Source organism: Chiloscyllium plagiosum, chromosome 11, assembly GCF_004010195.1.
Source record: "Chiloscyllium plagiosum isolate BGI_BamShark_2017 chromosome 11, ASM401019v2, whole genome shotgun sequence".
In the NCBI taxonomy this organism is placed as follows: domain Eukaryota; kingdom Metazoa; phylum Chordata; class Chondrichthyes; order Orectolobiformes; family Hemiscylliidae; genus Chiloscyllium; species Chiloscyllium plagiosum.
In genome coordinates, this window is record NC_057720.1 from 921,091 (window position 1) to 939,499 (window position 18,409).

The following is an 18,409-nucleotide window of genomic DNA, read 5'->3' on the forward strand; positions in this document are numbered from 1 at the left end:
CACTGCCTTCACTGCCATTCCTCTAAAAGTAACCTTTTTTTAAAAAAAAAAATTGGGTCTAAAGAATAGAACAAGCAAAATGCAGCACTTACCTACTTACCACAACGGGTCTTATTATTAGGTTAGAGGAGGAGGGAGGATGGGAGGCACTACCTCTGTAGTGCCTCGGGTTCTTCTCCTGCGCGCTTTTATAGGGAAAAAACCTACCGAGGTAAGCTTACGCTATACCTGCTTCCGGCTCCCGGCTGCCCCTCTGGTCTTCGTCACTTCCCCCTGCTGCTGGAGGCACTACCTCTGTAGTGCCTCGGGTTCTTCTCCTGCGCGCTTTTATAGGGAAAAAACCTACCGAGGTAAGCTTACGCTATACCTGCTTCCGGCTCCCGGCTGCCCCTCTGGTCTTCGTCACTTCCCCCTGCTGCTCCCGCTTTTTCTGTGTAGAGAAAAAAAAACACCGCTGCCCGCTACTGGTAAGTAATTTTAAAACAAACTGTCTTACCTTAGCTGTAGCCTTCCGGGTTCCTTTAAACTCTGCTGCTGCTCGCACTCAAAATGACCGTTGGCGTCGAAGGGTGAGTATTTATACTCACTGCTTTCCTTCCCAGCTGCCCCTCTGGTCTTCGTCACTTCCCCCTGCTGCCCCTGCTCTTTCTGTGAAGAGAGGAAAAAAAAACACCGCTGCCCACAAGTAATTTTTTTTAGATTAGATTAGATTACATCACAGTGTGGAAACAGGCCCTTCGGCCCAACAAGTCCACACCGACCCGCCGAAGCGTAACCCACCCATACGTTTACCCCTTACCTAACACTACGGGCAATTTAACGTGGCCAAATCACCTGACCTGCACATCTTTGGACTGTGGGAGGAAACCGGAGCACCCGGAGGAAACCCACGCAGACACGGGGAGAACGTGCAAACTCCACACAGTCAGTCGCCTGAGGCGGGAATTGAACCCGGGTCTCTGGCGCTGTGAGGCAGCAGTGCTAACCACTGTGCCACTGTGCCGCCCATAATTTTAAAACAAACTGTCTTACCTTAGCTGTAGCCTTCCGGGTTCCTTTACACTCTGCTGCTGCTCGCACTCAAAATGACCGTTGGCGTCAAAGGGTGAGTATTTATACTCACTGCTTTCCTTCCCGGCTGCCCCTCTGGACTTCGTTACTTTCCCCTGCTGCCCCTGCTCTTTCTGTGAAGAGAAAAAAAAAACACCCTTGTTGTTGTCCCTTCAACTAAAGGGAACAGCTGCTTTCTGCCCACCTTATCCATACCCCTCATAGTCTTATATACCTCTACCAGGACCCTCTCAGCTTTCTCTGCTTTAAAGAAAACAATCCAAACTTATCCAGCTTCTCTTTGAAGGTAAACTGCTGTATGCCAGGCAACATCTGTGAATCTTTGCTGCACCCCTTTCAGTGTTACCACATCCCTCCTATATGCGGAGTTCACAACAGCACACAGTACTGCCAATTATGGCAAATTGTATTGGTTATACAGTTTTGGCCAAACTAAAGTTATTATTATCTATGACACTACTGATAAAGGCAAGTATCCTGTGTGCCTTCTTAACTGTCCTATTAACCTGTCTTGCTGCCATCAGGGATCTGTGGAGAAGTTCCCCAAGATAACAGCATGGGCGACATGGTGGCATAGTGGTTAGCACTGCTGCCTCACAGCGCCAGAGACCCGGGTTCAATTCCTGCCTCAGGCGACTGACTGTGTGGAGTTTGCACGTTCTCCCCGTGTCTGCGTGGGTTTCCTCCGGGTGCTCCGGTTTCCTCCCACTGTCCAAAGATGTGCAGGTCAGGTGAATTGGCCATGCTAAATTGCCCGTAGTGTTAGGTAAGGGGTAAATGTAGGGGTATGGGTGGGTTGCGCTTCGGCGGATCGGTGTGGACTTGTTGGTCCGAAGGGCCTGTTTCCACACTGTAATGTGATCTAATCTAAACAGCAAAACTAACTTATAGTTTCTTTTGTCTTAGTCAGTGAAACCAAGCTGCCTATCGAGAAGCAGCTGCAAAGTTACTGAACCTATCAAGTTAGTTTATAACTATTTAGAACTGGTTCCCTAGCGAGCTGTACCTGACTCAGATCACTGGAATCACAACTAGTGAACGTACAGGATGGTTAACAGTTGCACATGAAGCACAAAGGTACAGTTTAGTCTGAATGCAGTGAGGCTGAGAGCTTAACTCGGGGAATTGAAGAAAAGGGAATTTGTGTCTAGTGAGGAAAGAGATGCTATCTCTTCTATTACTAAATATTGAGCAGTCCTAGAGAGGATGTTGAGGACAATAAGTCCTGAGAGCTGAAGCCTAGAATCAGGAATTAATTGAGTGGATGAGAGTTGAGGTATTTCTGTTTCGGAACTGGGACAGTAGTTTAACCTGGCTCTGGGAGGTGTAAATAATTTAATATATTGACGTCAAGAACTGTCAAGCTCCGTAATGTAACTACAGAATTGTTTAATAATATATCTGATTCCCCTTTCTTCTCCACTGTTCTGTATTTGGTTATAATGTACTAACATAATTATTTTATTTATTTCCCCCCATTATCAGATCTCGGATCTCCCAGATGAAGACTTTTGGTCTGAAATGAAGTCTCTGCAGATCCTTTATCTTCATGGTAACATCATTGGGCCCCTGCGTAGTGTTGAGCCCCTGTTTTCTTGCCCAAACCTCATCGTTCTGACTCTGTTTGACACCCCAGTCAGTCTGGTTCCAAACTATCGGCATCACGTTGTCAACAGCATTCTGTCCCTCAAAGCCTTGGATCACTTTGTCATCTCAGATGAGGAGATCATCGAAGATTGGCCGAAATCTGAAGAATTCAAAGCATTAAGTCCACATTTCTTTATTGACCTCCCATTGTGTTCACAGGTTGGTGCCTTTATCTGTTATTAAGGGACTGAAACATTTCATGCATCCACCAAGATCAGACTGAAAATCAGGAATAAGAAACACAGGATATGTGTAGCAAATTTGTCAAAGTTGAAAGAGAGGAAAGAAAGGTTAAGTATTCCAGATTAGAATTAAAAAAAAAAATCATTCATGGAATGGCTCGGACAGCACTATTGTCCATCCCTTGAGAAGATGGTGGTGAGCTGCTTTCTTGAACTGCTGCAGTCCAGTGTAGTATGGAGACAGCCACAGTGCTGTTAGGGGGAGAACTTTAAAGCAAATTTTAAGATGCAGAAGTGAGGGGCAGGTTCCAATGTGGGCACAGTGTGGAAAATAGATGTAGGTGCATAACATCCATCACCATCCACTTTAACTTGATTGGAGGTGTCCCAGTGCATTTGTTATATGCATATGTTCAGAGAAAAGTATTTGTAAATTTAACCCAGCATTCTGCCTTCAACATTCTGCTCACTGCTTTCCCAAACTATGGGAAATTTTCAGGGATCCCTGTGGAGATTTGCTTTGCTAGATTGACAGGCTGGAAAGGATTTAAAGACTGAAACAGTCTTGTGTGTCCAGGATTTGCTTTGATTGTGCTTTCACAGCCATAAAGGCAATTTCCAAACACTCTGCAATTTTGGCCTTTACTCATCTTTATCTTCATTCCCAGCTGTCAGATTTTCTGACCTTATTATAAGGTTCTCCATTGATGTCTGAAGAGAACCAGGAGGGACGGGCTCCGCAACACCAATGGCAGCGGTAGAGGAATGGCATTCTACTCAACCATGTGGCTGTCCACAAAACTGAGGGGATGGACATCCAGCTGCAGCTCAAAGGAGGATCATATGAGCACGCTCACATATGAATTAGGAACTGAACTAGGCTAATTGCCCCTACAAGTCTGCACTACAATTCAATAACATAATAGCAGATCTGTGTTTCAATTTCCACATTTCCTTCTACCCCCATAATCTTTGATTCTATTGCCCCACAAGAATTCATCTATCTCCATCTTAAACATACTCAATGACCCAGTGTCACACCTCACTGGAGTAATCTCATGCTGGAAATTAGGTTCCACTACTCCTGGGGACATTACAAAAGTTAATGCTTTTAACAAAGTATGCAAAACTCTCCACATTTCCTGACACATTAGACCCAGGTTGACAGAAAACATGGACCAGGTTTTTGTACTTAACAAGGAGAACCATTTATTATGAATAAATAGACTCTCGTTAGAGATAAATGACTATAAACTGTTGACATATAACTTTCTTAATTAAAATTCTAACCCCATTACAAAACTCCCCCTACACAAACATAGACAAGGAGGGGCAATATCTTATATTTATTATTGTGAAACTATTAGTTCAGAAACTCACCTAATGTTCCAGGGACCCAGGTTCGCATCCTACCAGGGCAGACTGTGGCATTAGAATTCAATAAAAAAAAGCAGAATTAAGAATCTACTGATGATCATGAAACCATTATCGATTGTCGGAAAAACCGGTCTGGTTCATTCATTATTTCCAGGGAGGAAATTTGCTGTCCTCACTTGGTCTGACTGACATGTGATTCTAGACCCACAGCAATGTGGTTGATTCTTAACCGCCCTCTGAAATGGCCTAACAAGCCATTCAGTTCAAGGGCAGTTAAGGGCAGGCAATAAATGCTGGCCAGCTAGTGATGCCTACTTCCCATGAGTGAATTTAAAAAATAATATTTTAGTGTGAAAATGGATAAATCCCCTGGGCCAGATGGGCTTTATCCTGGGATTCTTTGGGAAGCCAGGGTGGAGATTGCTGAGCCTTTGGCTTTAGTCTTTATGTCATCATTGTCTACAGGAATAGTGCCAGAAGACTGGAGGATAGCAAATGTTGTCCCCTTGTTCAAGAAGGGGAGTAGAGACAACCCTGGTAATTATAGACCAGTGAGCCTTACTTCGGTTGTGGGTAAGGTGTTGGAAAGGGTTATAAGAGATAGGAATTATACTCATCTCAATAAGAATAAGTTAATTAGGGATAGTCAACATGGTTCTGTGAAGGATAGGTTGTGCCTCACAAACCTTGTTGAGTTCTTTGAGAAGGTGACCAAACAGGTGGATGAGGGTAAAGCTGTTGTTATGGTGTATATGGATTTCAGTAAAGCATTTGATAAGGTTCCCCACTATAGGCTACTGCACGAAATATGGAGGAATGGGATTGAGGGTGATTTAGTGGTTTGGATCAGAAATTAGCTTGCTGAAAGAAGACAGAGGGTGGTGGTTGATGGGAAATGTTCATCCTGGAGTTCAGTTACCATTGGTGTACTGCAAGGATTTGTTTTGGGTCCACTGCTGTTTGTCATTTTTTTATCAACAAGCTGGATGAGGGCAAAAAAGGTTGAGTTAGTAAATTTGCAGACGACAGTACAGTTGTGGGTAGTGACGAAGGATGTTGTAAGTTTGTGGGGAGTGACAGATGGAGTTTAATTTGGAGAAATGCGAGGTGCTGCATTTTGGAAAGGCAAATCAGAGCAGGATGTATACACTTCATGGTAAGTTCCTGCAGAGGGTTGCTGAACAGAGAGACCTTGGAGTACAGGTTCATAGTTCCTTGAAAGTGGAGTTGCTGGTGGATGGGATAGTGAAGGTGTTTGGAATGCTTCCCTTTATTGGTCCATGCATTGAGTATAGGAGTTGGAAAGTCATGTTGTGACTGTTCAGGACATTAGTTAGCCCATTATTGAAATACTACGTGCAGTTCTGGTCTCCCTGCTGTAGGAAGTGGTGTTGTGAAACTTGAAAGGGTTCATAATAGATTTACAAGAATGTTGCCAGGGCTGGAGGGTTTGAGCCACAGGGAGAGGCTGAATAGGGTCAAAATCCTAGAATTCCCTCTGTAATGGCATTGTGGGTCAACTCACAACAGGTAGGCAGCTCACCATCATCTTCTCGAGTTGAAGGTCAAATTTGAATGCAGATTACAGGTTTAAAGGCAGGGTTCTTGGCAGTGTGGAGGAACAGCGGGATCTTGGGGTCCATATCCATAGATCCCTCAAAGTTACCAACCAAGTTGATAGGGTTGTTAAGAAGGCATATAATGTGGTTCCTTTCATTAGCAGGGGGATATTGTTTAAGAGCCACAAGGTTAAGATGCAGTTCTATAAAACCATGGTTAGACCACACTTTGAATATTGTGTTCAGTTCTGATCATGTCATGATCGGATGGATGTGGAAGCTTTAGTGAGGGGCAATGGAGATTTCTAGGAGAAAGTGAGGACTGCAGATGCTGGAGAACAGAACTGAAAATGTGTTGCTGGAAAAGCGCAGCAGGTCAGGCAGCATCCAAGGAGCAGGAGAATCAACGTTTCGGGCATGAGCCCTTCTTCAGGATTCCTAAAGAAGGGCTCATGCCTGAAACATCAATTCTCCTGCTCCTTGGATGCTGCCTGACCTGCTGCACTTTTCCAGCAACACATTTTCAGCAATGAAGATTTACCAGGATGCTGCCTGGACTGGAGGGCATGTCTTATGAAGAAAGGTTGAGGGAATTAGGGCTTTTCACATTGGAGCGAAGAAAGATGAGAGGTGACTTGATAGAGGTGTACAAGATGATGAGAGGCATAGGTAGATTGGATAGCCAGAGCCTCTTTCCCAGGGTAGAAATGGTTTTCACAAGGGGGCATAATTTTAAAGTGATTGGATGAAGGTTGAGGTGTGATGTCAGAAGTAGGTTCTGTACACAGAGAGTGGTGGGTGTGTGGAATGCACTGTCAGCAGGGGTAATGGAGTCAGAGACATTAGGGACATTTAAGCAATTGTTGGGTAGATGCATGGAAGATAGTAAATTGAAAGATGTGTAGGTTAGTTTGATCTTCGAGTCAGATAAAAGGTTATCACAACATTGAGGGCCAAAGGGCCTGTACTGTGCTGTGCTGTTCTATGTTCTATGTTCTCAAGGGCAACTTGGGATGGGCAATAAATGCTGGCCATCCAGTGAAGCCCACATCCCACAAATGCATTAAAAAAGTCTGTGACAATGTCCCCTGGAGGGTCGGAGGCTGAGGGATGGCCTTATAGAGGTTTAAAAAATCATGCGAGGCATGGATAGGACAAATAAACAAGGTCTTTTTGCTGGGCTGGGGGACTCCAAAACTTGAGGGCATAGTTTTAAGGTGAGAGGGGAAAGATATAAAAGAGATCTAAGGGACAACTTTTTCACGCAGAGGGAGGTGTGTGTATGGAATGAGCTGCCAGAGGATGTGGTGCAATTACAACATTTAAAAGACTTGTGGATGGGTAAATGAATAGGAAGGGTTTAGAGGGATGTGGGCCAAATGCTGGCAAATGTGACTAGGTTTATTTAGGATATATGGTCGGCATGAATGAGTTTCTGTGCTGTGCGTCTATATGGGCTATGGTATGTCACAATTTCAAGATATTAGATTCCCTACATTTACCCCTGACTAATGCACCTAACACTATGGGCAATTCAGCGTGGCCAATTGACCTGACATGCACATCTTTGGACTGTGGGAGGAAACCCACGCAGACACATGGAGAATGTGCAAACTCCACACAGACAGTCACCCCAGGCAGGAATCGAGCCAGGATCCCTGGTGCTGTGAGGCAGCAGTGCTAACTACTGAGCCACCGTGCCACCCTTAGTCGCAAGTCAGCAAGTGAGCTAGGAGTGAGATGCGTAGAAATGTCTTTACTCAGAGAGTTGTTAGGATCTCTGCCTGGGAGAGTGGTGGAGGTGGATTGCAGAGGAGGTTTCAAAAGAGAGCTGGAGATGTTGGAAGTGATGAAATTATAGGGTTGTGGAGATAGGGCTGGACAGTGCGACTCACTGGGTAGCGTTTTGAGAGCCGGTGCAGACAGGATGGGCTGAATGGCCTCTTGCTGTGCTGTAAAATTCTATGACTCTGTGTAGATATTGATCCCATGATGACACTGACATTAACCAGAGCCAGATGAGCACAAGAGTTATCACTGAGCTTGACACTGTAAAATTGATGACAATGTCTTCAGCATTGACATATGAAATTCCCTCCCTGCACATCTCTATTTCCCTTATTCCTCCAGAATGATTCTCTTTAATGTGACCTCTTAGACCAAGTTACCTGTCATTATATTGCCGCAAGTTGTTTTCTGTCAAATTTTGTTTGATAACTTGCTAATGTGAAGCACCTTGAGCTGCTTTACTGCTTTCATAGCACTGTACATTTTACAGGTGTGGTTTTAAATTCTACCAGATGAAGTTGATTTAATTGGCCATTTTGGAGATAACTAAATACTTCTTTCTCAAACTCCCATGGATCACTGATGGGAAATGGTGCTAACTGATCACTTCTTGCTGTTACTGCTTTATAAGAAGCATTTTGATTTCTTGTTGAACCAGTGTTGGTGCTCTCATCCCTCACACAGATCTCGACCTGGTGTACGGAGTTGAGACGTATCAGGAGTCTGCTCTCTACCATCAACAACATCCTTGCCCATCGCTCTCCAGTGCTGATCATTCAACGATGGTTCCGTGGGTTCTTGGTCAGAAAGAAGCTGGGGTATTGATTAATTTACATGATTTCTTATTTCCTCGCCCTTATTCTGTAAATTGACCTGATAAGATATCCCTTTCTGCTTTGTTGTCACTAATTTGTTAGAGTTCTTTGATGAAGTGACCAGGAAGGTTGATAAGGGCTGTGCAGTAGACATAGTTTAGATGGATTTCAGTAAGGCCTTTGATAAGGTTCCACGTGGTAGGCTGCTCTGGAAGGTTAGATCACATAGAATCCAGAAGGAGTTGGCAAATTGGATACACAATTGGCTTGATGGTAGGAAGCAAAAGGTAACAGTGGAAGGATGCTTGTTGGACTGGAGGCCGGTGACTAGTGGAGTGCCTCGGGGTCGGTGCTGGGCCCATTGCTGTTTGTTATCGATATCAATGATTTGGATGAGAATGTACAAGGCATGGTTAGTAAGTTTGCTGATGACACTAAAATAGGCAGTAGAATGGACAGCGAGGAAGGTTGTCAGAAATTGCAGCAGGACCTTGATCAGTTGGGGAAGTGGACTGAGAAATGGCAAATGGAGTTCAATATAGATAGGTGTGAGGTCTTGCATTTTGTAAAGTCAAATCAAGGGAGGAGTTTCATGGTGAATGGTAGGGCCTTAAGGAGTGTAGTGGAACAGAGGGACCTTGGAGCTCAGGTTCACAGTTCTCTGAAAGTGGAGTCCCAGGTAGACAGGGCAGTGAAAAAGGCTTTTGGCACACTGTCCTTCATCAGTCAGGGCATTGAGTGTAGAAGTTGGGAAATTATGTTACAGTTTTGGTCACCTTGCTAGAGGAAGGATGTTATTAAACAGGAAAGAGTGCAGAAGAAATTTACAAGGGTGTTGCCCAGACTCAATAGTCTGAGTTACAGGGAGAGGTTGGACAAGAGAAGACCTTTTTCTTTAGAGTGTAAGAGACTGAGGAGGAATCTTATAGAGGTGTATAAGATCATAGGTTGGCACGGTGGCACAGTGGTTAGCACTGCTGCCTCACAGCGCCAGAGACCCAGGTTCAGTTCCCGCCTCAGGTGACTGACTGTGTGGAGTTTGCACGTTCTCCCTGTGTCTGCGTGCGTTTCCTCCGGGTGCTCCGGTTTCCTCCCACAGTCCAAAAATGTGCAGGTTAGGTGAATTGGCCATGCTAAATTGCCCGTAGTGTTAGGTGAAGGGGTTAATGTAGGGCAATGGGTCTGGGTGGGTTGCTCTTCGGAGGACCGGTGTGGACTTGTTGGGCCGAAGGGCATGTTTCCTCACTGTAAGTAATGTAATGTAATCTAATCATGAGAGACATGGATAGGTGAATCCACTCAGTCTTTTTCCCAGGGTTGGGATATTGAGGACTAGAGGGCATCAGTTTAAGGTTAGAGGGGAAAGAATAAAAGGGAACCTGAGGGGCAACCTTTTTACACAGGGGGTAGTACACATATGGAATGAGCTGCCAGCGCAAGTGGTTGAGGCGGGTACATTAACAACATTTAAAAGCCATTTGGACAAATACATGGACAGGAAAGGATTAGAAGGATATGGGCCAAGTGCAGGGAAATGGGGTTAGTGTGGATGGACATTTTAGTCAGCATAGACCAGTTTGTACCAAAGGGCCTGTCTCCGTGCTGTAGGACTCTATGACTCTAATTGTCAAACTGGTTCTCTTTTGTTAAATCCACTACTGCTGCACAAAAATATAAAAGCTAGTTTAACTTATTACTTTAAATGCACTTTCTATTTTGGTGCTACATTTGTTGCTCGCTTTGATTTTACATGTTTCAGTTTCCCTTTCCTCCTTTCACTCTTATTTTAGTATTGCTGATATTTTTATGTCTTTTTTCTAAAGTTCTGTTTGGGTTTTTATCTTCCTTCTCTCCTGAGACATTGACCCTGTACTGGGATGTGTAATCACAGGGACAGTTCTCACCCCATATGGATGTTGACTCTGTGCTGGTGGTCTGTTGTATAGAAACATTGAAACATAGAAATTAAGAGCAGGAGGAGGCCATTCAGCCCTTTGAGCCTGTTCCACCATTTAATACGATCACAGCTGGCCATCTGACTCGGCACTCTATTCCCATTTTCTCCCCCGTACTGTTTGATCTCTGCAGCCCCAGTTGCTACATCCAACTCTTTCTTGAATTCGTGCAAAGTTTTGGTTTCAACTGTTTTCTGTGGTAATGAATAGTGAAGCAGGAGAAGTGATGGCCTTGTGGTATTATTGCAAAGAAAATCTTACCACAGTAGGTGGTGGAATTTGAATTAAATAAAATTCTGGAATTAAGAGTTTAATGATGACAATGAAATCCATTGTTGATTGTCAGAAAAATCCATTTGGTTCACTATTACTCTTTAGGGAAGGAAAGAAGCCATCCCTACCTGGTCTGGTCTATATGTGACTCCAGACCCACAATCATCATGGTACTGTACATCTCTATCAAGTCTCCCAGTCGAGGTTTATGTGCCTCTGAGTCTTGGGGTCAGTGATGCATTTCTGTATGTAGTAGAAAAACAAATAACCACAACTTCATTATGACTGACAATCAAGTGACAATGCTGCTAATGCGATTCCGTCTTCATTGTCATCAGTAACATTCCCTCTGATTTCCTTTCTTTAGTGGTCCCATCACTCTCTTTAAAACCAAACATTATGTTTGGGCCTAAGACCAGACTGAGAGTGTGGTGCTGGAAAAGCACAGCAGGTCAGGCAGCATCCGAGGAGCAGGAGAATCGATGTTCATCAGGAAGGGCTAATGAAGGGCTTGTACCTGAAACGTTGTGTCTTTTGTTTATGATATAGCTTCTGTTCTTCTCAAAACCCTGCTCCACCTCAGACTACCCAAACTGCTGCTCATATCAGTTACTTAACCTCTTCCTCTGTGATTCTGTCACACTGGATTCCCAAGACTACTCTTGAGCATCTAATCACTGGCACAATGCCAGCCCTCTAGTGCTCTGAGCAGAACACTGTGGCTCTTGAGCCTCCTTGAATTTGATGTGGTCCTCCATTGACATGAGCTCTACTCTGCCTGTGTTCCCTGGTTGTAATCCTCAATTAATAGGCACACTTCCATACTTCCCTCAAATGTGATCCAAGATTCAGTCTTTTTAGTCTTCTTTCCCACCTGGGCTGACCAACTACTGAACCTGTGCCCCCTTTTGATGGCCAGTTATACTTCAATGTCGAAACACATGTTCTCAGCTTTTAGGCCATGCTGCAGCTGACATCTGCATTCGGCCTTCCCTGAATTACAATCTCCCCAACAAAGCTTTTCACTGTGCCTCGGTACACGTGACAATAAATAAACTCAATTCAGTACACTGAGCAAATACTGTTCCCAAGTATCCCTGAACCCCAACTCTAAACGCCATTTAGTCACCAGTGATGCCCAGGGCTCCGCTCAGGTCCAGCTTGAACTGATCGCTGTGATCTATTATAATCTGCCATCAAGCCCTGTCCCTATTCCCAGGCAGAATATTACACACCCAAACTGGCCGGATGCATTCCAATCATTAAAGTTACCGTTTCCAGACAACCAGAACTCACCCCAACAGATTCTAACTTTCAAACACACACACAGATAAACAAAAATCCAAGAATTATTAATTTCATTAGAATCGTCATAAGCTATTATTAAAATACTAATGTTATGTTACTTGTTATTTTGTTTTGCTAAACTAGAATTGTACCGATTCCATGTAAAGAACATGGTTTCCCATTTCTGGACCTCCACGGAGAGTTATGCAGTGAGGGTATTCATGTGCTGCAGGATGGCAGTTTATGTGTGAGTCTGAACCATGATGCGGGGTTTAGGGTTTGAAATTTACACTTTGATCCCAGACAAAATAACAGCAGGTTTCAGTATCAGCAGAGGAGATACAGCATATCAGATCATTTGTACGGGTTGTGTATCTGAGCACTGGGTGGGGATGCATATCCGATAACTGGGTGGGATTGTGTATCTGAGCACTGGGTGGGAATGCGTATGTGAGCACTGAGTTGGACTGTGTATCGGAGCACAGGGTAGGAATGTATAACAACATTGGGTGCGATTGTGTCTCTGAGCACTGGGTGGGATTGTGTATCAGAACACAGGGTGGGATTGTGTCTCTGAGCACTGAGATGCATCTGTTTTAGTTCCAGATCCAATTCCATGGTTGTCTCAGTGGGAATTGAATCAGTTTGTTCTCTCTGCCATTATATTTTCACCACGGTCAGCACAGCTGGTGAACAACTTAGGGAATGCGGCAGGTTTTACTCAGAGAACTGTTGGTGTTATAAAATTTGAATGATGTTTTTATTGATCTTGCTTAATTAACTGTAATTACAAAATGGATTGAAAAATTACAAAATTGAGTCCAGTTCTAATCTTCAGTGACATTTCAAACTGCCTGGGTTGATTTGTTATGTGGATTGATCTAATTATTGATGTGTTCAGTACATCAGGAATTAAACTGTCTTCTTGGTTATCTAGGTAGCAGGCAGCAGAGGTAAGGAAGATAGCCAACACAACATTGTCCAGTTACAGATAGATACAAACAAGCTGGATATTGCACTACTGGAGGTATGTCTGATAATATGAGCAATTTCTCTGTATGTGCTGGTTAGTACAAGGGTCAGGATTTTGAGACTTGGTTCAGGACCCGACTGTCATGTCAAACAGTGGTCGCAACTCCAAAATTGGCTTTACTGATCCCCACTGAGTGTGTTTGAGACATTGTGAGGGGGCAGTCATGTATCATAGGACAAGGAGCTAGTCCACTGGCCTCCTGCAATTCCCTCAGCTGAACTCAAATTACGGTGAGTGAGCAAGGCATCCTCCACCCTGTCCTTTCTTAGGCTTATCAAGGCCTTTAGCTGGCTGATGCAGGGTTACAGGAGGAGCTTATTCTGCCTCCAGCATTGTACTGGGCTGGGCAGTGGCTGTTGGATGCTTTTCCTGAACCCTGGGGAAAAGGTGTGCAGGAAAGGCTTTTTCTCCTTTGAAGATGCCCCTCAAAACATGACTTAATATCTGCCAATCTCCAAAAAATTCCACCCCTACACCCACCCGACAGGATCCTAATACTTTCCAGCCCAAAAAATGCATACAGAATTGAATGAATTTATCAAAAATTCATTGGATGTGGATGTTGCAGACTAGGCCAGCATTTATGGCCATCCCTAAGGGCAGTCACAATCCAGCCCCATTGCTGTGGGTCTGGAGTCACATATGTCGGCCAGACCAGGTAAAAATGGCAGTTTCATCCCCTAAAGGACATAATGAACCAGATGGAGTTTTTCCCGAAATCAACAACAGTTTCATGGTCATTATAAGACAATTCATTCCAGATTTTTATTGAATTTTAATTTCCCCATCTGCCCGAGTGGGATTCGAACCAGATCCCTGTGACAGCGTGGGCCAGGGGGCTGCTAGGAAGGTACAATTCCCTCTTAAATACTTACCTCGAGCAAAGCCTCAACAGGAGCAGATGCGGACATGGGGATTGCTGGGTAATTGAACTAATATATTCAGACAATGGCTAAACCCGAAACATTACACGTGTAATGTCTCGCACCTGTCCACCTCCTCTAACCAATAAAAAAGACTATATGGGGAGGGGTGGTAAGGTAAGGCTTTTCTTTTTCATTTATTCAATCTCTCTTTGGCAGTTTAGAGTGGAGGGGACAGAGGCTAGGGCAGTTGCATGCTCCTCTTGCAGGAGGTGAGAAGTCAGAGTCACCACTAGTGTCCCTGCTGACTTCCCCTGCGAGAAGTGTGCCCAACCCCAGCTCCTCACAGACCACGTGAGGGAACTGGAGATGGAGCTGGATGAACTTCGGATCATTCAGGAGGCTGAGGCAGTGATAGAGAGGAGTTATAGGGAGGTAGTCACACCTAAGTTACAGGATAAAGGTAACTGGGTGACCATCAGGAGAGGGAAAGGGAACAGGCAGACAGTGCAGGGATCCCCTGTGGCTGTTCCCCTCAATAACAAGTACACCGTTTTGGATACTGTTGGGGGGAGGACTTACCAGGGGAAAACAACAGCAGCCAGGTCTTTCACACTGAGCCTGGCTCTGCGGCTCAGAAGGGAAGGGGGAGAATAGGAGAGGGATAATGATAGGAGAGTCAATGGTGAGAGGAACGGAGAGGAGATTCCCCAATGTCCCACCCACCCCTGCCAGTGATCCATCACTTGCCCCAAGTGTATCAGAGCCTGTGGGAGCTGCATTGGTCTGTGCTACTCACTCACTCTGAGAATGACAGAGAGTCATCCTCATCTGCGAGGGCCGCCAAAAATGGTGACAAGTCAAAGACTCTTGTTTCATCATCTTTACAGAATGAGAGTTCCAAAGATGCTCAGAGAAAGTGTTTTGCCTCTCCTTAACTTTAAATGGGGAAGCCCTGATATTTGAGACAAAAAGCCTGCAGATCTGGAAACTAAAGGAGACAGGCAGGAGGCTGGGGGAACACAGCAAGGCAGGCAGCATCAGGAGGGACAGGCAGGAGGCTGGGGGAACACAGCAAGGCAGGCAGCATCAGGAGATGAAGTCCAACTTTTCGGTATAACCTTTCTTCTGGAAAGCCCTTATAGGTGAGCAGGAACTTCTCATTCTAGATTCTCCCACAAGAGGAAACATCTCTCTGCATCTACTCTGTCAAGACAATGCTGGATCTTATATTTTTCAAATCAAGTCATTTCTTATTCTTCTCAACTCCAGTGGATACAAAACTTTCCTCAGAAAACAACCTATCATTCTAGGTACAGGGTGACCACTGTATCCATGGTTTCAGTTACAAACAGTTTACCATGGCCCAAACATATTACTGGGAACATTCCAGAACCAGGGTCCAGGGGGCTGCTGGGAAGGTACATTCCCCATTTGAATGAATGGATTCACGGTTTCAGGCTTTGAGGTCTGGGAGCATATCCCTCACAGATACGGGAGGACTACTGTATTCATATAAAACATAGAACTGCAGATGCAAAAGATCTGAAAGAAAAACAGAGGTTGCTGGAGAAACCCAGCAGGTCCCACCCTCTTCAGTATACAGTGTATACCAACCTTTCCAAAGCTACTGTCAGCTCTGAAGAATGGTCACTTGACTTGAAAATGAACTCTATTTCTCTCCTCACAGATGCAGCCAGATCTGCTGAGTTACTCCAACAATTTTTAACATCCTTTATGATTTAAGGAGAAATTAAATATGGGTCATGCAGTTAATTTCTCTGTGCAGAGAAGATTTTTCCATTTTCATTTTACTGAATTCAAACAATTAATTGAAGTGAAAATCTTCTTTAGTTCAAACTTGCAGCACCATTGCACTGTCCAATCAGTGATAAAATCCATTGCAGAGGTACCTGGAAATGATATTTGAGGTTGTCCCACTGGTGCAGCAGAGCAACACTGCTTGTAATGTAATATTGACTCGTGTCTGCCGCGGAGAGCTGTTAGGGCAATGTCAGGGCTAGTCTGCTGGAAAGCTGGGCAAAATTCCTATCCCAGCATTTCAAGGGCTATAGTGTAATGGTAATATCACTGGATTAGTATTCCAAAGGCCAGGATAATACGCTGGGAATGTGGATTCAAATCCCATAATGGTAACTTGTAAAATTTAACTTCAATTAATTCATGAACATCTGGAGTTCAGAGCTAGTCTGAGTGGTGGTGATCATGAGAATGTCATTGCCTGGTGTAATAAAAACATCACTGGTGAAATTCAGCAGGTCTCGCAGCATCTGTGGAGAGAAAGCAAAGTTAATGTTTAGGGGCCAGTGACCCTTCCTCAGAACTGTACTTGGAATGTTAATTCTGCTTTCTGTCCACAGATGCTGCCTGCCTTGCTGAGTTTGCCCAGTGATTTCTGTTGAAAATACCCCTCTGGTTCACGGAGTTTCTTTAGGGAAGGATGTCTGCTGTCCTTGCCTGGACTGGCCTGCCTGTCACTCCAGACCCACAGCAAAGAATTAACTCTGAGCCGCTATCCACAATGGCCTTGCAAGCTATTCAAGGGGAATGAGGGGTGAACAATAAATGTTGGCTTGCTCAGTGATACCCATGTCCCGTGGAAGAATAAGAAATAGCAGGCAACTTTATATTGAACAACCTTTTATTCTGGTTGTGTTTTATGTATGTAGGATCGGTGTGAAGCCAAAGAAATAACCTCTGGCATTTACCCATGTATTGCACGGTGGAACAGATGGAACTCTCCAAACTTTCAGCCAAATAAAAGCAGCATTTTCAGACATCGAATCTTGAGAAAGCCAGATCGTGCCCCTCAACCAGGTAAGGTTGATCAATTTTGTGAATGCAAACTACCCAAAATATTTAAAGATGCAATGGGCAATACGACTATTCCCAGTGGCCTTGTGTGAATGTCATGGACCGTGAGCTCAGAGTGGACATGCACAACTTACCCTATGCATTTAGCCAGGAAATGTCAAGACAGTTTACAGCTTGGTCGAACAGCTAGCTAACACCAGATCTGAAATGCCTGGCCACACCTCCACTGCCTCATGCCAATCATAGCACTCAATTACCCAGAAAACCATAAGATGTAGGAGTAGGCCATTCAGCCCATCGAGACTACTCCACCATTCAATGGGATCATGGCTGATCTGATAACCCTCACCTCCACTTTCCTGCCTTTTCCCCAAAAACCCTTGATTCCCTTTCTGATTAAACATCGGTCTGCCTCAGCCTTGAGTGAACGGAATGATCCAGCCCTGACAGCCCCCTGTGGTGAAGACGTCCACAGTTTCACTACTTCCCGAGAGAAGAAATTCCTTCTTGTCTCTAATAAAAACCAGAAGAACTGTGGATGTGGACTTTTTGTCTTATCCTCCTCACTTGTCTTCCTGTGTATTTTTGTGTCATTTGCCAACTTGGCTATTGTATTCCCTTTCCCTGCATCCAAGTCATTACTAGGTACTGTAAATAATTGTGACCCCAGCACTGATTTGACCATTTATCCCAACTCTGTTTCCTAGTGGATAGCTAGTCTACACCAATATACAACCTCAACACCTTGGGTTCTTTATTATGAGGTAGCTTTAGGTGCAGTGCCTTATTGGATGCCTTTTTGAAATCCAAATGTATCATAGCTTCTTGATCTCCTGCATCTATTCTCACAGAATTGTAATACATTTATCAGGCATGATTTCCCCTTTATGAAGCATGTTGACTCAGCTTGATTGTATTATGTACATCTGAAGTGCACTGTTATTCCATCCTTTATCATGGATAGACGCTAACATTTCACCAAGAATAGAGGTAAAGCAAACTAGCCTGTCTTTACATCACTCTTTTTATGAATAAAATGTTAAATGGCAGTTTTTCATCATCCAATTATTTTCCAGAATCTAAGAATTCTTGGAAGTTTGTTACCAATGCATCCACAATCTCTGTGGCTACGTCCTTTAATACCCTAGGATGCATCCCAGCAGATGCAGGAGACTTACCAGCCTTTAACCCCATTGATTGTTCAAGTAGCTTTCCTAGAGCATAGAGCATTATAGCGCAGTACAGACCCTTCAGCTCTCAATGTTGCGCTGACAGGTTATAACAATCTGAAGCCCATCTAACCCACACTATTCCATTTTCATCCGTATGCCTATCCAATGACCATTTAATTACCCTTAAAGTTGGCGATTCTACTACTGTCACAGGCAGAGCATTCCATGCCCCTACTCTTCTCTGAGTAAAGAAACTACCTCTGACATCTGTCCTATATCTATCACCCCTCAATTTAAATTAATGGCCCCTCGTGCGAGCCATCACCATCCAAGGAAATAGGCTCTCACTGTCCACCCTATCTAACCCTCTGATTATCTTATATGTCTCAATTAATCACCTCTCAACCTACTTCTCTCTCATGAAAACAGCCCCAAGTCCCTCAGCCTTTCCTCGTAAGACCTTCCCTCCATACCATTCCGTGACTACCTGGTCAGGTCCACGCCCCCCTACAACCCACCCTCCCATCCTGGCACCTTCCCCTCCCCCGCAGG

The 18,409-nt window shown here is 44.3% G+C and overlaps 1 protein-coding gene across 1 annotated transcript in view; it reads left to right on the plus strand.

Moving 5' to 3' along the window:
- LOC122554091 (leucine-rich repeat and IQ domain-containing protein 3-like) overlaps positions 1-18,409 on the plus strand; it is a 31,270-nt gene that overhangs the window by 7,088 nt on the left and 5,773 nt on the right. The window contains exons 2-6 of the mRNA XM_043698545.1: positions 2,557-2,877; positions 8,309-8,442; positions 12,099-12,201; positions 12,892-12,981; positions 16,541-16,688. Of these exons, the coding sequence (XP_043554480.1) occupies positions 2,557-2,877; positions 8,309-8,442; positions 12,099-12,201; positions 12,892-12,981; positions 16,541-16,688 (796 nt within the window). The remainder of the gene's footprint in view (positions 1-2,556; positions 2,878-8,308; positions 8,443-12,098; positions 12,202-12,891; positions 12,982-16,540; positions 16,689-18,409) is intronic.